The sequence below is a fragment of the Neltuma alba genome, unplaced genomic scaffold (genome assembly GCF_004799145.2).
Source record: "Neltuma alba isolate B1F8T4 unplaced genomic scaffold, ASM479914v2 tig00007927_pilon, whole genome shotgun sequence".
In the NCBI taxonomy this organism is placed as follows: Eukaryota; Viridiplantae; Streptophyta; class Magnoliopsida; order Fabales; family Fabaceae; genus Neltuma; species Neltuma alba.
The window spans coordinates 1-18591 of record NW_021634904.1 but is presented as its reverse complement, the minus strand read 5'-3'; the positions used below and the strand labels follow the sequence as shown (position 1 = coordinate 18591).

Genomic DNA, 18591 nt, shown 5'->3' with positions numbered 1-18591 from the left:
TTAATGAGGCCAATTTTTTTTCGCTTTCTAACGCAGATTCTTCTACGCCCTCATCTTCGAAAGGCATGCAATTGTTTGCAACTGTATACGTAGTCCCAGTTTATTTTGTCTCGGATTGTTGATGGGGTCGGGAGACTGCCACGTGTAAGAGAAAAACTAGCTTCTCATTATTTATTTATTTATTATTTGGCTATTTACTACCCTGAATTCGATTGTTTTTGTGATTAGTATTATAAAACATGGTAGCAAGACAAACTTGAGCTTTGTCTTTCATAGCTTGTTATCTCACGTCATGGATGTAATCGATGATGGAGCAATTGCGCTAATATGTGTGGCACCAGTTTATCTTTCATGCATGCAACAGATATTGAGAGCAGATCCACATCGATATAGCCTCTCCGGTCCATTTGAGCTTGGTAACTAAATTACACAATTTAAAAAATAGTTAAAAATAATAAACATGTAAAAATAATAATTTTTTTCAAGTATATCCTTATGTATAAGGGAGTAAGCAAGAAAGATAAATAGAATAATATTAATGAAAGAAGGTGTGAAAGAAAGTGTACTATAGCAAGTTGTCAACACATAAAATTAATTAGAGGCAAAAATGATAAAAACATAATTAATATTCAGACAACCCTAATTAGATTCATGAAAAAGATTAAGGCAATTCAAATTTCAGGCTTTTATAAAAAGACGGAGAGAGTTCTTTGCACTATGCTATTACGTTTTATTTTTTATTCTTAATATATTACTACATATTTCAAAAATATCCCTTTCAATATAATTTTTTTTTGGAGAAATTAAATTTTATTATATCGTCATGGTAAAAAAATTGTTTATTTTTTTATATCACATAAAAATTTAATGGGTCAATACGTAGTAAGAATGTAGTGAGAATAACGTGATAATTACACTCTCCCTGGTCCTCCTGATATATTCTTAAAAAACTTTCTTGATCCATTATAACCGTAAACTGTTATATAAGGTGCTATGTGATGTTATCTAATGGTTTCTTGGTTTCATCATCTGTTTAATGTTTGTTTTCTTTTAATTAGTCAAGATAAAAATAATGGAGTATACTAGGCTTTTTTTTTTTAATAACAAATATCACTGTTACTGATCTTATTTATAGAGCAGAATATGATATTTTTTGTTCTTAACATAAGTCACTAATTAAATTTACTATATGAATATACTCCTTCTAGTCCCTCATATAAGAAGTTGGTTAGAAAAAAAATTATGGTCTAAAATATAAGACGTTGTCAGGATAGTTCATACTATCTGCAGTCCTTAATATAAGACCTTGTTTGACTTTTATTTTGGTATTAATTATAAGATTTTAATCTACTTTGTCTTTCATATTTATATATATTTTTTCCAAGATAGTCCTTCTAATAATAGTAGTTCTAGCCAATCAACTTAGTAAGTAAGGATATTTTAGAAAAGACAACACATATTTATTACAAATAACTAATTTAACTAATTTTCTTAATCTTCTCAAATTAGTCAACTAGCTCTTGTAATTAGAACCGGAGGTAGTATGATTTTTTCGCATTTGCCCCTAATGTAACATTGAATGCTATTTTATCATTTTTAGGGGTAAAATAGAAGAAAATTATAATCCTAGGATACATTTAATGATTAAACTTATATTTCTTAAGATGTGAGAAGAGTTAATCAACTTCTTATATTATGGACTAGAAGGAGTACAATGTATCCTGAATTAATATTATTAGTTTCTTAATATATATATCAAACACTCAGAATAAAATTAAGAAGTTGTTAAATTTTAATATATTAATTAAGATTTTTTTAATTTCAGTAAATTGTAGAAGTGTGTTATAAAAGTAGGAGGCAATTGCAAATATTTTATATCTATGAGGAGGGAGAATGTGCGGTGCAGATAGGAGAGATACAGGGTAACATTCAATTCAGCTGTGACTTGCGGTTGGGCATATGTGGTTCAGATTAGCTATGGTGTGGCACTTCACTGGCTGCAGAATGTGTCGCTTTTCATTTGTTTTTTTTTTTTGTCATAGCAGAATGTTTCCCTTTAATGACTACAGTTTGCTTGCATGTTGCAACTATATATCATTATTACGAGGAAAAAAGAAAAATAATCACATTTACAATTAATTTCCATCATTATTTTTTTTTTCCCGGAATCATTTTTCAGGACATTCCAACTCTCACTAAATACTTAAAAAACCCAATTGAATATCAATTGTGGACCCATTTGGAACTATTTATAAGTAACTTATAAATAACTTTTTAATAGTAATTTACGAAATACGAGACAAGTATGTGAAAGAAATTTTATCTTGACTTACGTAAAACGTGCTTATAGAAAATTTTCACCATGACTCCAAACAGACACTATATTGTACCCGGTGGTTTGAATTAAAATATATGAATCCGGAGAAGACTCTTATTATTCCTTGACTAAAACCAAACCCAACACAAGCTCAATATTCATAATGCTAACAGAAATTAGCCAGCTAAACCAAAAGTCCAACCATCATTTTATATGAAAAAAAAAGTGTAACTACCAAGGTTGTGTTCAGTGGAATCTCTCACAACATCCGCAAACCAAAATTTAAAATCTGCCGAGAGAAATATTTATATTTAATACCGGTCAATATATTAAACAGGATTAGCTCTTAAGAGGATATCGAGCCTAGGAAAGCGAAAAATAAAACAAAAACAAAACTCCCAAAAGAGTAAAGGGGAGTGTAGAAAAATAATCGGTGAGATATACACAACTTTTCTGTTGTGACCAAAGTCGATTGGTTGAGTCTGATCTGATCAATTATTTTGATCTGGTGTTTATGGTCGAATAAAATATAAAGAATGTAGAATTAAAATATCTTGTGACTGAGAAATTATCTTAGTGAAGAGAATTTAAGTATCGAACTCAACTATAATGATTTTATGAAAATTAGGTACTCCTCCGGTCCTTATTATAAGACCCAATTTGACTTTTTATTTGGTCCTAATTATAAGACCCAATCCATTTTCTCTCTTATATTTATACATTTTTTTCCAAGATAATCCTTCTAATAATGATAGTTTTAGTCAATATACTTAATTAGCAAGGATATTTTAGGAATAACAACACTTATTTACTACCTCCGGTCCTTATTATAAGACCCCATTTGACTTTTTGTTTGGTCCTAATTATAAGACCCTAATCCATTTTGTCTCTCATATTTATGCATTTTTTTGCAAAATAATCCTTCTAATAATGATAGTTCTAGCCAATACACTTAATTAGCAAGGATATTTTAGGAATGACAACACTTATTTATTACAAATAACTAACTTAACTTACTTCCTTAATCTCCTCAAATAAGTCAACTGGGTCTTATAATTAGGACCGGAGGTAGTATTATAAATAACCAACTTAACTTACTTCCTTAATCTCCTCAAATAAGTCAATTGGGTCTTATAATTAGGACCGGAGGAGTATTTTAATACGTTTTTAAAATTAATTTGACTTGTGTTAAAAGAACCATGCATCAACAATAATTTTCATGCTATCATGAAATCCTAACATTGGCAAATGTAATGTTTTTCCTTCTTGTAAAGAGGAAGAAGCACACATCTATAACATGCAGACGTGCGGCAAAACAAAAAATATCTATAACATGTAGAGCTGATTTGAGTTGGCGACTATAAGTATGATTCAAATAAGTCGATACAAAACATTTCTCACATCTTGTATTTTGTAAATTATAATTAAAAGTTTACTAATAAGTTATGAGAGATTATTATTTTTATTTAATACACTTAAATACTTTTTTTTGAATTAATACAATTAAATACATGCATACACATAAATATGTTCTAAAGATCATTTAAATGTAGCTATAATTTCGATTATTAAATATGCCACGTCAATTTTTGTCGGGACGTTTACGGGTTTATTTGGATTGATTTATAAGTAGCTTTTCAAATGTGATTTACGGAATATGAGATAAGTATGTAATGAGAGTTTTGTCTCGGTTTACGTAAACTTGTTTAAGGGGGTGTTTGGATGTAAATCAAACTATAGTTTCAGAAGTGATTTTACGATACACAAAATAAATATGTAGATGAATTTATCTCGATTTACGAAAAAATACTTTTAAAAAATACTTATTCTAATTTCTAAACACCCCCCAAAAGTACTTTTTGAACGGAATTTTAGGGTGTTTAGATGGAAACCAAACTATAGTTTCAAAAGTGTTTTTACGGTTTACGAAATAAATATGTGGAGGAGTTTGTCTCATTTTACAGAAAAGTGCTTCTGAGAAGTATTTTTCAAGGTTACCAAATACCCCTTAAACGAGCCCTGCATTTTTTACTGGAGGATGCAAATGTTATTACCCGGGGTTTAATTATTAATTATAACTTCCAAACAAGGGATGGGGGGCGCGCTAGTGATTTCAAAACTTCAAAATATTGGGGTCAGTTTCATAATAATGAAAAATGATAATTTAATCAAATCGCCAAACTTCACCCAAAAGCCAGCCAAACTAACAGAGATTCTTCTCCAATCAGGTGAAGCTGAATTTGCCGCTTCATTTGAATGCCTTTGTTTGTATTACATGGACAGATCGCTGTTTGTTCCCGCAAAAAATAACAATCTTGCTTGGTACTCTTCCCCTGAGAAATTGAAAATAGAATGAGTTTCGATTCCACTCGCTCTGCAAATTCAAAGCGAAGTTTCAGTAATTCAGCGTCTTCTAATCGTTCTAATGATAGCACCAAGACGAAGAAGAAGAAGAATACTAACCAGGAAACCCTAGGCGTAGCTTGGGGCTCAAATTCTCGCTCTTCCTCTCGTTCTTCCTTTCGAAAATCCCCCTTCTCCGATTTCGGCAGGTTGTGCTCTTCGATTTTAGACTTCCATCTGCTATCAAAATTGAAAATGAAATTTAATAAATTAGATGGTTAGGAAATCACTGCATCTCTGGTTTCAGTCTAAAGAAACTACAACGACTTCCGCAGATTTATTTGATAATTTTTATCTTTATTTGTTTTAGTTCGATGAGAATTTCTTTAATGAAATAGTTTAAGATTGAGAGCGACTGCGAACTTAAGTTTTGTACCTCTTCAGTAAGTTAAGAATAACCGTGCTCTAAATTGTTTAATTATGTCACACTCGACTGCTGTTTGAATGCAGTTATATGGCAGAGAAGAATCGGAAACTACATAACCAGTTTGATAATGAAGCTTCGAATTCTTCTTTTGGTGGCTCTAGTTCTGCAAAGCCTATATTTATTGGAGTGTCGATCTTTGTGGATGGTTTCACGATTCCTTCAAGCCAGGTTTATCTTTTTTTCTGATGGTTCCGTTGTTCAATTTTTCTCACCTTGACTGCTGAAACTTGAAGGAAGGGGAAAAAGATTTTGAATTAAATGAAAAAAATGGGAGCAGGAATTATGCTGAGGACGAACCTTGTTGGCTCCATAATGTGTAAACATTTTTTTTCCTGTTCGGAGAATCAAGTGTGATTATCAATTTTCTTTTTTAGTCAAGGCTCTGGGAATGCAAGAACAGGAATTATGGAGCTAGAGCCTGCGTGGCATAGTTAAGCTTTGAAGGGATTGAATGTTAAACTTTAAGCTTTATATGTCTATTCTTGTTTAAAATGTAACTCTAGGGAATTTGTTTGCATGTTTGGAAATGTAAAACCAAGTACTTCTGACCAGACAAACACTTAATGTAGAGGAAGGGACTATTACTGATTGTATGCAGAGGAAGTTCTGCTCAGGATATGTAGCTGTCGTACTCTGTAATGTTTTTAAGGTTTAAAAACTTTTTTGGAATAAAGTTTTAATTAAGAACAGCTGTCATTTCTTTTAACTTCATTTCTTTGAAGCTTTTGGAAAATTGAAGAGATGGCATGACATTAATGACAAATTTATTTCAGGAATTGCGAAGCTACATGCTAACATATGGTGGAAGATTTGAAAATTATTTCTCAAGGCATAATGTGACACATATTGTATGCAGCAATCTTTCCTACAGCAAAGTTAAGAACTTGAGGTTTGATCTGACTTTCTTTAAATCTTGAGATTTGAGTCCTATCATGATACATTACTTAGTTGAGGTAATTCTGTTTGTTGGATGATTCAATACAGAGCCTTCAGTGCAGGGCTGCCTGTTGTGAAACCCTCTTGGATATTAGATTCAGTAGCTGCTGGCAGACTCCTGAGCTGTAAGTTATGGCAGTTTTGTGAATTCTTTTCCTTCTCTGGATTAATGTCTTCCCATGATTGTTGAGGAAGATTGAAACAAGAAAAGAGTGATGAAACCTTCCTGAGGGAAGGGAACTAGATTTGAACTATTTGAATTCTTTCATGACCACTGTGCACTTGTTTAAGTTTTACTTTTTTTTTTTTTTTGATGTTGGAAAAATGATAATATATTACATGTCTTTCTATGTCATCATGTAATGAGTGATGCTAATTGTGTCTCCAGGGGTGCCTTACCTACTTGATCAGCTTGCTAGTAATCAACCAAAACTTTCAGCCTTCTTCACACCCAAAAGTAGCAAAAGGTCGGAAGATGCTTTTACTAGCCCAGTGGAAGGTGATATTGAAGATTCATCAGTGGGAGTTAGCCAATCAGAGGAGACATATTCAACCAAAGTTGATAACATGGTTGGATTTGGAAAGCAAACAAGTATTGAATCTGATGATATTCTCCCTGAGGACATCAATGCAACTACTTGTGAAGAGCCAAGCAGTGCAGATAATTATTGTGAAGTGCAACTTGACCCCGTTATTAAAGATGAGAGAGATGTGCAAAGTGAACTTGAACCTAGTCATCAAGGACCTGCTGCATCAGCTAGTAGCTATTGCTTAGATGACCAGAATTCAAAAGGATGTCCAAGTTCTACGGCCACCGGGCCTTCTAAACAGTGCCACTCAACTCTTGTAGACCCAAAATTTGTGGAAAATTATTTCAAGGTAGTTAGGTTGGAACAATTGTACAGTTGAACATTTCTTGTTGAATAACAACTTATTTCGGTACATTTCTTTGGCCCTTCTATAACTTCTACTATAATGGTTCCACTCGCCAGCTGAATTTTTCAAAATTATTCTTCAAAAGATGTTGGCAATCGACTGTATTCAATGATCACCACATCAAATAAACTTTTGTTGATTAGGTGGATTGAGCACTCAATGTTTGAAAACTACCTGACCTTATTTCATTTTTATATTTTGAAAAATTGAATCAGTAATAAGGAGAAATAAAGATTGAAGAAGGAATTGTTGTGTAATTTTTTACTGGCTTTTCGAGATATATCTAAGCATGAGAAATTGTACTTATGAAGTTTTTCAATATATGATATCTTCATGCTCATGCATTACTATCACGTGATTTCTTGTCTCACGCACTATCACATTATCAATCATTGGTTTACATATATGCTGCCAAAGGCACTGTGGCTCTGTTTGGTAATGTCATGATAGCTATTTGGGATCTGCAGAGCTCGCGGTTGCACTTTATAGGAACTTGGAGAAATCGATATCGAAAATGTTTTCCCGTCTTGTCTACTGAGTTTAATCCGGAAAGTTCTGATGTTAATGCACCTGTTATTTCTGGGAAGAAAGTCATCATCCATGTTGACATGGTAAGCTTGCTTGGAAAGATATTGATGTTCATTATTGTTGTCAATATATTGTCCCATGATTTTGATGGAATATTCCATTTAGCTTTAATTCTGTGGTGATTTGGAGGGTAGACTTTCATGAATATTCTTGTCGTTTTCTTATCTCAAGCTTGGGTTAATAAAGGTTGTGAATTTATGCTTTTTGTGTCAGGACTGTTTTTTTGTCTCAGTAGTTATTAAGGACCATCCTGAACTTCTGGACAAGCCTGTAGCTGTATGTCACTCAAATAATTCAAGAGGAACGGCTGAGATTTCATCTGCAAACTACCCTGCTCGCAGTTATGGTTGGTGACATGCTAAATTATTTGACTTTATCAGCTATACTGTCATTTTATGGATTAATTTTTGGTGCATAGATGATGTGTTATCTTCTCTGTTAGGTGTTAGGGCTGGTATGTTTGTTCGAGATGCAAAGGCACTTTGTCCTGATCTTGTAATTTTTCCGTACAACTTTGAAGCTTATGAGGAGGTAAGAAGCATTAAGACATTACCTTTGGAGGTTTTAAGGAGTAGATGGATAAATTTCTGTAAATTTGATTTTTGAGATATAGTATTACTTGGACAATTTGTAGGTGGCTGATCAATTTTATAGCATATTGCACCGGCGTTGCCACAAAGTTCAGGTTTGCTTGTGGTTGGGCACTCTCTATCTTAGTCAGTATTATTTTAGCTTTCCTTAGGGCTAACTTATACTTGGTGCAGGCTGTAAGCTGTGATGAAGCATTCTTGGAGGTCACAGTTGCGGAGGGCGAAGATCCTGAACTTTTAGCTTCATCAATCAGAGAAGAGATTTTTGAGACCACTAGATGTACTGCAAGTGCTGGGATAGCTGGAAACATGCTTATGGCTCGAATTGCTACTAAAAGTGCAAAACCAAATGGTCAATATTACATAAGTCCTGAGATGGTATGGTTTGGAGCATGCTATTATTCAGAAGTTTGTCTTGATATATTTCAAGTTGCATATTGTCCTTTATGGTTGGGTAGATTTATAACATATGAATCCTACATCTTATTCCACCGGCAATTTTTCCACTTATATCCTGAAACTGCTGTTCCATGAATTTTATGCTAAAAGTTCCTGCTTAGCCTTGTGTATTTGCTGATCAAACCATTTGATGGTAACTGTTCAAAAATGCATTTATGCTGTATTTATTTTGTTGACAAATACCTGAAGGCAATGTTATGCTGCACCTTAAAGTTGTTGTTGGAAATCTCTTTTTTTGCGTGGCCAATAAATTCCATCTTTCTAGACCAGGGGTCTTGGCTTCATCAGATTTTTGTCAGATTCAATATTTTGTTGCTCAAAAGGACGAGCTTATGTTTATTAATGAAAAAACTTGTACATTGACCTCATCTTGCCACCCTAGATTCTTATGATTAAGCTTCCTCGGGCATTAGAAATTAGTTTTCCTTGCTGCAACCTCAATTTCCTTATCAATAAAAATTTAGCATTTGATGTCAATATATTCCTCTGTGGTCACATTAATCAATCTCTTCAATGATCATCTGTACATTTGTACACCTGACATAAATTTGATATCATAGTGGATGTTGTGAATATTACCCCTATGACTAAGTTCGATTTTCTCAGGCTGATGATCATCTGTGTCAACTTCCAATCAGTGAACTTCCTGGGATAGGGCATGTTTTACAGGAGAAGTTGAAGAAGCATAATGTTCACACCTGTGGAGAATTGCGTATTATTTCCAAGGTTTTACTTTTGCTTCACTTGATATATTTTCTTCTGATTTTGGGACAAGATGTTTTGAACTCATTGATTTTTTGAACAAGGTGTTTTGAATGGAAATTGTGTAGTACAGAAAAATATAGACTGAGAAGTTCATTTTAAATAAAGCAGCCAGAATCCAAGGAGAAAGGCTTTATTTTATGACCTGCTAAGATGAAAAATTTAAAACCCTTATTTTAGTCCTTTGTTAAATGGGTTGGCAGAATGGCAGGCTTAATGGTTTTGGTTTCTTTGAGGTTTGTCAAGCTCATCTGCATGATTTAATTGCTGCCAAGTTTATGATTTTTGGCTGAATAAATAAGCATAAATTCCTCTGGTAGCATGCGGTTTTTGCTCGTTTGCGGTGTCTTTGCTCAGAACAAACTGCAAGGGTTTTTAAAAGTGAAGTTTCTTATGTTAGATATTTTTTGGGAGAGTATAGGTCACTCCCAATGATTTGCAGCAGAAACTGTGATATTTGCAAGTGTCTGTGTAGGTATTTTCAAATAATCTTTCAGCAAAATTTTCAAGGCCTACTTCTTGTTAAATTAATCTTTTGGGACCTGAGTTTCATTCATACTTAGCTTTATAGGTTTTTTGTTTGTTTCAGCATTTTTTATTTTGGAGGAGCATCCTTTGTAGATATTTAGAGTGATCGGAGATCCCTTTTGAGTTTAACAGTCTCATTTTTTCTCTTCTTCTCCTTTGCTTGAGGAGGATTCCTTGTCCTTTACTTTTGCACCTTTTGCATTGTTCTCTCTTCTCAGCAATAAATTTTGAATTTTTTTAATCCAAAAAAGAATTAATTTTGTTCATGGATCCAATCGTTTACATCATTTTTAATTGCTGCTTTGTTGATTTTATTGGACATTGTTGGGGATATTCTTTAACTTTTTCTTGCTTAATCTTGAGTTTTGTTTCACTTAACTTATGTGTATGGAATTGGTAATCATGATGTAATTCTCTAGACATTGCATCTGCATGCAGGACTCCCTGCAGAAGGACTTTGGAATGAAAACTGGGGAAATGCTATGGAATTATAGCAGAGGAATTGATAATAGACTGGTCGGGGTCATTCAGGTAGTTTGGAAGGGCATGTTGTTATCTGAATATTGAGTTTAAAAATCCATTAAACATTTGATCTGTGATGCCATATAATCTCTTTTATCTGTTTTTATTTTGTCTTTTACATGTTTCTTGTGCTTGGGTGAAGGTATCTGTTTTTATCAAGCTGTTGGAGTTTCAGTTATAGGTTGACTAACAATAGCGTAGTGGATTAGAATTGCATTATATAAATTGCCTAGTTAATATGATAAACTACACTTGATCATGCTGAACTCTACAAAGTGTGCCACTAGCTGGTGGCTAATGTCACTTTTAGCCCATTCATTTAAATATTGAATTCTTCATTTTTCTTTTCTTTTTCTCCTAAATAGGTTAATCTGTCTATTCTAATGAGCCTGCATTTGTTATGATTTCATTGTTTCTTAGAAAGTGATATTATCTGCTCTTTGCAGGAAAGTAAGTCTATTGGCGCTGAAGTAAATTGGGGTGTGAGATTCAATGACATGAAGGAGGTTAGTATACTGATGCTCTGTATAGCCCACTTTATAGTTCCTTATCTTGCAAACTTGAATCAATAAAAATATTGACATACAAGTGGTTCCAGTGCGAAAGCTTCCTCATAAACCTTTGCAAGGAAGTGGCATTGCGATTGCACGGTTGTGGAGTGCAAGGGCGAACTTTCACCCTCAAGGTATTGGTTCTTATTTATCCCAAGTGAGATATTTTTGATCTTACTCATTTAGCAGCTTCCTTTTTAGTTGGTTAGCATCTGCAACTATGTGCTGTTTTGTTTCTTGAGCTAGAATGCATTAATCAATATAATGTACTTCAATATTCTTCAGTCTCAGGAAAAATTCATATTTCTGATTTCCATTGATATATGATTTAGATCAAAAAGAGAAAAAAAGATGCTGAAGAACCTGCAAAGTATATGGGCTGTGGAGATTGTGAAAATATGAGTCACTCTGTGAAGGTAAATAAGGAAATATGCTTAACATGTGTGCTACTTTGTCTTGTTGTCTTGTCTAAGCTTTTTATTTATTCTTTTTTTTAAAATTTTATATTTCTGGGACTGATTGTGTTGTTTGTATGGTAGATTCCGCTTGCTACTGATTGTGTGGATGAAATCCAAAGCATAGCAAAAAGGCTTTTTGGACTTTTCCACATGGGTAATTCAAATATGTCCTGCTTAGTCTTGGAAGGGATCCATATCTTTCAATAAAAATTTAATTAAAATTTTAAACATAATCTCTATTTGGTGATTTGACATAGATGTCAAGGACATTCGAGGTGTTGGTTTGCAAGTTTCCAGACTTGAAGCTGCGGATGCTTCTAAAAAAGGTACCTGTTTATTTTTAGTGTGTTTTATTTATTTATTGCTTTTTAATGAGATGTGTAACATTTCGTGATATGAATGTGATGCAACTGATGTATTGGTTTTTGCTTTTACGAAAAGCAATGGAAACTTCTTTTTATGCCGAGATTTGCAGCCTGCGAAATGCTATGGTTGTTTTACTTTGCAATCATCATCATCTGTAATCTCCCATCTTTCTTTCATTGATTTGAAGGTACAGAAAAGAACTTTCTAAGATCCTGGCTGGCTTCAGGCTCTACAAGTATGAGACAAAAGAGTTCTCCTTTAGGTAATTGGAAATTGTTGTGGAACAGTGGGTAACTCTGTTATTATTCATGTTATTATATATATGTATGTATGTATGTATGTATGTATGTATGTATGTATATACACGATCTCCCTGTCCCTGCCCCTTCCTGATCCTCATTTTTGTGATGAAGTTCAATAACTATATTAAGGGGTTATACAAACTTTGGTTCCTCAAGTTTCTTTTCATTTACAATATTGGTCCTTATAATCCAATAAAAACTTGGACCATTTTGCTCTTTTAGGGACCAAAACATATGGTTTGAAATTTGAGGGACCAAAACCAAAATGATTGCGAACTTGAAGGACAAAATATTATATCAACCCATATATTAATTAAAATAACTACTGTTTGTTTTTTATTCTACAGTTCATGACAATAGGAATTTGGGTGAGACTTCAGGTCAAGCGTCTAGAGATTCAGACGGGCTTTCAGTTCAAATGGATAGAAATTTGATGAGTGATCAAGTTAGCTCTGGTCAAATTTCAACTCCACCTCCTCTATGTCACCTGGATGCGGAAGTTGTAAAGAGTCTTCCACCAGAAGTCTTCTCAGAATTAAATGAAATTTATGGAGGAAAACTAGTTGATTTTCTTGTAAAAGGGAAAGGGAAAACTGAAAGCACTAGTGCCTTGGGAAACTTGTTTGTGGAGCAACGAGAAGGTAATATTTTATATATCATTATTGCTGGGCTGGTTATCAAATTGTTTACGTGCTTGCAAATTGTATTTCTTAGCAGCTATGAACAAGGAACAAGAGCTTCCCTTTTCGGAGTCAAATCCTGAAAGCAAGATACCAACAGAAAATAAGGTAGTTCTTATGCTATCCTGCAGATTTCTTCTCCTTTTTTCTTGTTAGACCTTTTCCATGATCTCTATATTCCTTGGCTTACGCCTTCTATTTGATGGGAGAGCTCAGATTTATTTGAAACAGCTTTACTTTGCTTCTCTATGTGCCTTCAATGATCTCCATGCTTAAGTGATTAGATATGAAGGGATTATTTTATTGTGTTTTTAATCATTCCTATTTCTGGGAAACTGATGCAACTTGTTTGCAATTTATATAGACACGTTCTAGTCCTAATTAATTCTCAATCCTACTATTTTTGTTTTGATTAGGTCTTATGCTTTTATTAGTTGATGATTTTCTAGGAATGAACTTGTTTGTTTACATGCATATTTCACACTTTTGTCATTTAACTACATTTGCTCTGCCTTCTTTTCAGACCAAAATTATTCCATTTTTGTTTTAATTAGCTTGTAAGGCTGAGGTTTTCCTTGAAATAAAATTTAAGCGTGCTATTATGAAAAAAGGGCAAGACTTCCATTTGCTGTTAAGTAAATCATCAGTATCAGCATACTTAGCAGAAGCTGAGCTCTGTTTGATGGCGGTTTATTGCCATTGATATCACATTTTTCAATTGTTTGATGATATATAAAGGTGAATCTGGTTTGTTTTTATATGTATTGCTTGTTCTATTGCTTTTAAGGAAATTTGTTGTCGTTACAATGTTACGTATATTTCTAGGCAAGGCAGCATAAACCCAAGGCAATTGCAGCTTCAGGTTCAGGAGCTGGAGCCCCTGGCAAAGTTCCTAACAATTCAACTTTTGGTCAAGATGATCTAATGCCTTCTTCATTGAGTCAAGTGGATGCTTCAGTGTTGAAACAACTGCCTGAGGATTTGAAAACTGACATCCTTGGGCAGCTTCCTGAGCATAGGAGTCAAGCGTTTTGTTCTAATTCTGTTTTGACTCCTCTTAAAGAAAACCATCTGGAGTCATCAGTCAATACTTCTGAACATCATCCAAGATCAAGTGATCCTGTTTCAAATGGGAATGAGAGTCTTTGGGTTGGGAATCCTCCTCATTGGGTTCATAAGTTTAAAGTCAGCGATTACTTAGTATTGAAGAAACTTGCAGAAGTATATGAAAAATCAGGGGCCTATAACTCTTTCTCTTTTGTTTTGCACCAAAGTATGTCCGAATTTAGACGGCTAGATCCTGCTTCTGAGAGTTCTGATGAAACCATCAACTTCATGTTTGAGCTCCTGAAGCAGTATATCGAATCAAAGATAGAGAAGGATATTGAAGAGATTTATATTTGTATCCGGCTTCTCAGAAGGTGTGTCTTGATGTGTTCTATTGAATGTCACCTTTCATGTTTGTAAATGAGCAGGCGCACATATATGTGTATGTATATTTACTTTCCTAATCATGTGAAATTATTATCTATTTTGTTCATTTTCAATTATCTAATTTGCATGATTGTAGAGATGAGCTGAAGTTGACCTAGCACTGTTTGAAGTGAGATTAATTTATGTTGATTTGACCAAAAAGTAAGATGTTAGTGTAGGGAGGATTTTTGGAAAATATTTTAGACTTTTGAAATCTACCACATCTTTTTATCAATGACACAGTTCGTAAAGAATTTCACTATGGTATTGCCACGGATATAGGACATGAAAATAATGGAATTATGGATACCGTTGGAGTGCATTTGATTGTTGTGTTGGGTCATACATGCATTCAGAATGATACAACTCTTTTATGCTGGTTCTTCTCTGGGGAATTACATGGAATAGTTGTAATCATTGTTATATTGAATAATGGATTTTTCTCTTGCCTTTTCGTTATTTTGACATTCTTTATCGTAACTCAAAGTCAATGTCAGGTTTGCAGCAAAGTCACAATTTTTCCTACACGTGTATGATATGGTTTTACCTTATCTCCAGGTATGCCTGCTTTCTCTCCTGTTGATGACTATCAGACATGCACACATGCACATAGAAGGACAAGGGGGAAGGTTCACCTTAGTTGTTTTAATGGAACTAAATTTTAGTGCATGATCTATATCCAAATGTTATATGAGAATGAGAGCGGGCACTTGGTTGTCCCTGTTTTTAAATCCTTGAAAAACGTAAACTGCTCTTGTAAAACATTTTTTGTATATGCAATTTTCTTTTCGTCTACATCTAGCCATATATGGTCAAAATTGGTTCATTCTGTGTTTACTGGCTAATTTTTTTTTAGACTTTTAATATGCTAATGTTTTACGTCTTGATTTGCATAGGAAATGCCGAAATAGTGATGTACACAGATTTTAAGTACATTTATTGGGTTAGCAGTCTTTCTTGATGTAAGTAGGGATGACAACTTCAAGGACTAGGCTGTTGAGATACCTCCCTGAGAATAATAATACATATTATCAATGACCTTCATCACCCTTTTATTCCTTATACATTTGAGTCTATTTTGTTTCATCGTTTCTGAAAATTGTTTGAAGTAGTAATTCTTAAAAGGAATTCTCTCTTTTAGTTGAACTGAATTAATTTATAATCACCAAGGACTAGTTGGAGACGCAAAAGGAATAAGTTTGCAGTTAGGAGGCAGAAAAGAATAAAATTCCCCTGAAACTAGGAGACTAGTAACTGACTCTACTGACTTTTGAAGTTAATAGTTGTCCACATGTTAATCCTAAAATATAGGTTTTCTGGGTCAATCATTAAGATATGTTGAAATAATTTAAATATATCCAAATAATCCAAATGTAGTAATGTTTTATTTGAGATTTGATTCATGTTTTCTCTATGTTTGTTTGATTGATGTCTTGGAAATATTTATCTTGACGCCAATAATTTGTTTCACCTTCTTCATGCTTATGTGTCAAGAGTTTATTCTTATAGGCAGCTGTTGATGATTACTATGGAGGGAGCTTGCTTATACCATCATAGTAATACCGGAATATCATAGTGTGCGAAACTTCCTCCTCCTATTATCCAATTGGAATGTGTGAGGCCACAAAGCAATCGTTGCCATCAGCCATCCTACATTGACATCCTGCAGAATATGCATAGCTCTGCAACGCCTGCAGGATATGTTCTTATTTTACCAGTTCAAGGTCTATATAGGTAATTAAACATCTATTTTAAATTTTGATTTTTCAAATTTTGTCTTTATTTGATATAGGATAGACTCTTCCATCCATGCAACTACATTTTGGAATGCTTTTTCAGTCAGAAAATTTTCCTTATACCTCTGTCTTGCTAGGCATATTAAACTGCCGGAATTTCTGTGTTTAATCATATTAAACTACATGAATTTTTGTATTTAGTCTTTTTTTTTTTTTGTGTTGTGCAATTTTGATTGCGCAAGTCCTTTGTGGTCCATTTGATCATTTTCATGTCTTTACTTAATCTCGCTATCTTAGTAATCGATCCTTAATATAGGTCTTAACTCTGACAATGCATATTTATAATTATAGCAAAGCTTTGTTTCCTTACGCTTGATGTGCATCTTTAATTTTTCATGATTTTTATAGGTTTGCATTCACAATGCATCCCAACAGCTTGCTGCTTCATTCTTTACATTTTATAATCGAAGGTGTTCTTTCTAATATCTTACTTCCTCTCTTCAATAATGTCCATGAGCAAGTGGATGTTTGCTTCTTATGTCGGCTGCTTACCGTAACTTAATATTTTCTTTCTTTGTGTAACCCGAGTATCTTCTCTTGATATTATGACTAGTTGACGACTGGCTACTGGGCATTTTGCATCCTTGTTATGAGCTTCCAAGTGTGAACCCTAGTTAAATTCTTGACCCACCTTATATTTCTTCTAATTGTCTCTTGTCCATTTGTGAATACACATACAAGCATGTGAGGGACTCAGGGACAGGTGCCTGTACACGCATGCACATTTATTCATATAAACAATATGAAAATGTGCTAGTATACGCTTGAATACATTTATAAACATACACTGTGTGTACACACTTAAATAGACATATACATGCATGCTTGGGAATACATTTTAAACCTTACTGTTGTGTTGTGACATTTTATAAAATCTTCGACAGTTCTAAAATCTTTGTTATTTTGTTTTTTGTTTTAAATAATAAATTTAATACGTTCATTCATTTTTTAAATATTTTAACAGCTTCATTTTATCTCTGTACTTAGACAGGGATGGTCACAGATGGAAGAATGAGTGGCATTTCCCGAGACAAGTTTCATTTGGACGGAGTTAGACTTGCAAAAGGTGGAAGATGAATTAATTTTCTGAAAGGTATTCATACCGAAAAGGTTTTCCCAGTCCAATGGAGCGTCTTGATGCGAATGGCTATGCACTACCACTATTTCGCCCTTGATGAGATGGGCAGCCTGACCAGAAACTCCATTCTCCTGAAGACGAGCTGATTCAATTTGCTTTGGATTTGTCATCGTTGGGAACAAAAGTATATAACGTTAAGAAAAGAGTTAGGTAATTGACTTTTGTATTTGGATCAACAGATGAATAAGCTTAGTCACTACTGATTCAGATGGAGTCTGAAGTCTTCCCAGATTGCTCCCTATGGCTTTAGACCATTTGGACATGCAGTGATAGCAAAAGAAGCATTATTATTGCATCATTTATTAGAATGCCGCCAGTGGACTAGTTCAAAGTTCATGGCCAGATCCCAGTCTTTTTTAAATACTGGTTTGTCCAAGCACGCGTTTTTGTGCTTTGAATCGACATTACTTGACTGGACTGCCTCACCGAAGGCTTGAATGAATGCTCTTGATATTTACTTGTGGGTGTGAATTCCTAGTTCCTTTTTTTTGTTTTGTTTATGGTAATGCATAGAGTCATAGAGTTGAATTCAGGAATTCAAATTTATTTATTTGCAAAGTTCTTTGTAACACAAAAAAAAATGAGATCTCATTTTTTATATGCTAAATAATCACCGATATATTAGGAAAATTATGCATTCAATCACCTTGTCAAATAAGTTCGACTTGAATTATCTCAAGTTAGCTTGTTTCCATTTCACATTGCCGTTGTACTTTGTAGTGTAGGATTACAATTTAGTACACTGGTTTCCACGTTTATTTCTGGTGGGACTTTTATAAACAATTTTTTATTATTATCATTGCAACCATATGTCCATTTTCTTTAAAAAAAATTGTTTTTTTTTTTTTTGGTTTGTAAGATGGGGAAGGTGAGGTATTGTGGAAGATTAGTCTGATTTAAGATATGGTCAAAGATAAAGGGTAGGGTTCAGATGATAACACCATTAGTTCTGAACCAAATATTGTTTGAAATTTTCAATATATGGTTTCTCACTTGTGCTGCCATGCTTTAAGAGAACTTAAATGATATTATAGGTTTACTAAACTCGTAAGTCGTACTTTTATGTACATTTGGAATTTTGTCTGTAGTAGATTTTTCTTATTTTGAATACATTTATACATCATCTAAAACAATCAAGTCATGTTGTCAAAATTAGTTTGGTACGAGAGAGAAATGAAAAGGAGAAGAGAAGAAGAAACATTTTAAGGAGTTCAATTAAAATATTAGTAGAAAGTGGGGTTAAGAATTTTTAATTAATTTTTCTTACTCTTATTTTATATCTCTTTAACCCTACCTTAACATGACTTTTTCATTCATAAAATTTGAACATTTATTTTTAGGGAAGCGAAATTGATAGTC

At 33.6% G+C, this 18591-nt stretch overlaps 1 protein-coding gene across 1 annotated transcript; it reads left to right on the top strand.

The window, feature by feature from the left end:
• The first annotated feature begins 4564 nt into the window (after positions 1-4564).
• On the top strand, positions 4565-17119 carry LOC114753437 (DNA repair protein REV1). Its single transcript, XM_028942129.1, has 25 exons — positions 4565-4869; positions 5171-5315; positions 5921-6036; positions 6132-6208; positions 6472-6962; positions 7487-7630; positions 7821-7953; positions 8050-8138; positions 8242-8292; positions 8372-8575; positions 9263-9382; positions 10385-10477; positions 10915-10974; positions 11067-11153; positions 11352-11435; positions 11559-11631; positions 11735-11803; positions 12031-12105; positions 12493-12786; positions 12860-12933; positions 13651-14246; positions 14796-14856; positions 15195-15264; positions 15808-16032; positions 17082-17119. The coding sequence occupies exons 1-23, from the start codon at positions 4670-4672 to the stop codon at positions 15207-15209; spliced, it is 3351 nt and encodes a 1116-aa protein (XP_028797962.1). The 5' UTR covers positions 4565-4669; the 3' UTR covers positions 15210-15264; positions 15808-16032; positions 17082-17119.
• The last annotated feature ends 1472 nt before the right edge of the window (positions 17120-18591 follow it).

Excerpts from the sequence above, each read along its gene's own strand:
- LOC114753437 (XM_028942129.1), top strand. The coding sequence starts at position 4,670 with ATGAGTTTCGATTCCACTCGCTCTGCAAATTCAAAGCGAAGTTTCAGT. Across the intron at positions 11,632-11,734 it reads TTTTGGACTTTTCCACATGG|ATGTCAAGGACATTCGAGGT; the intron begins GTAATTCAAATA and ends GATTTGACATAG. Across the intron at positions 12,787-12,859 it reads GTTTGTGGAGCAACGAGAAG|CAGCTATGAACAAGGAACAA; the intron begins GTAATATTTTAT and ends TGTATTTCTTAG.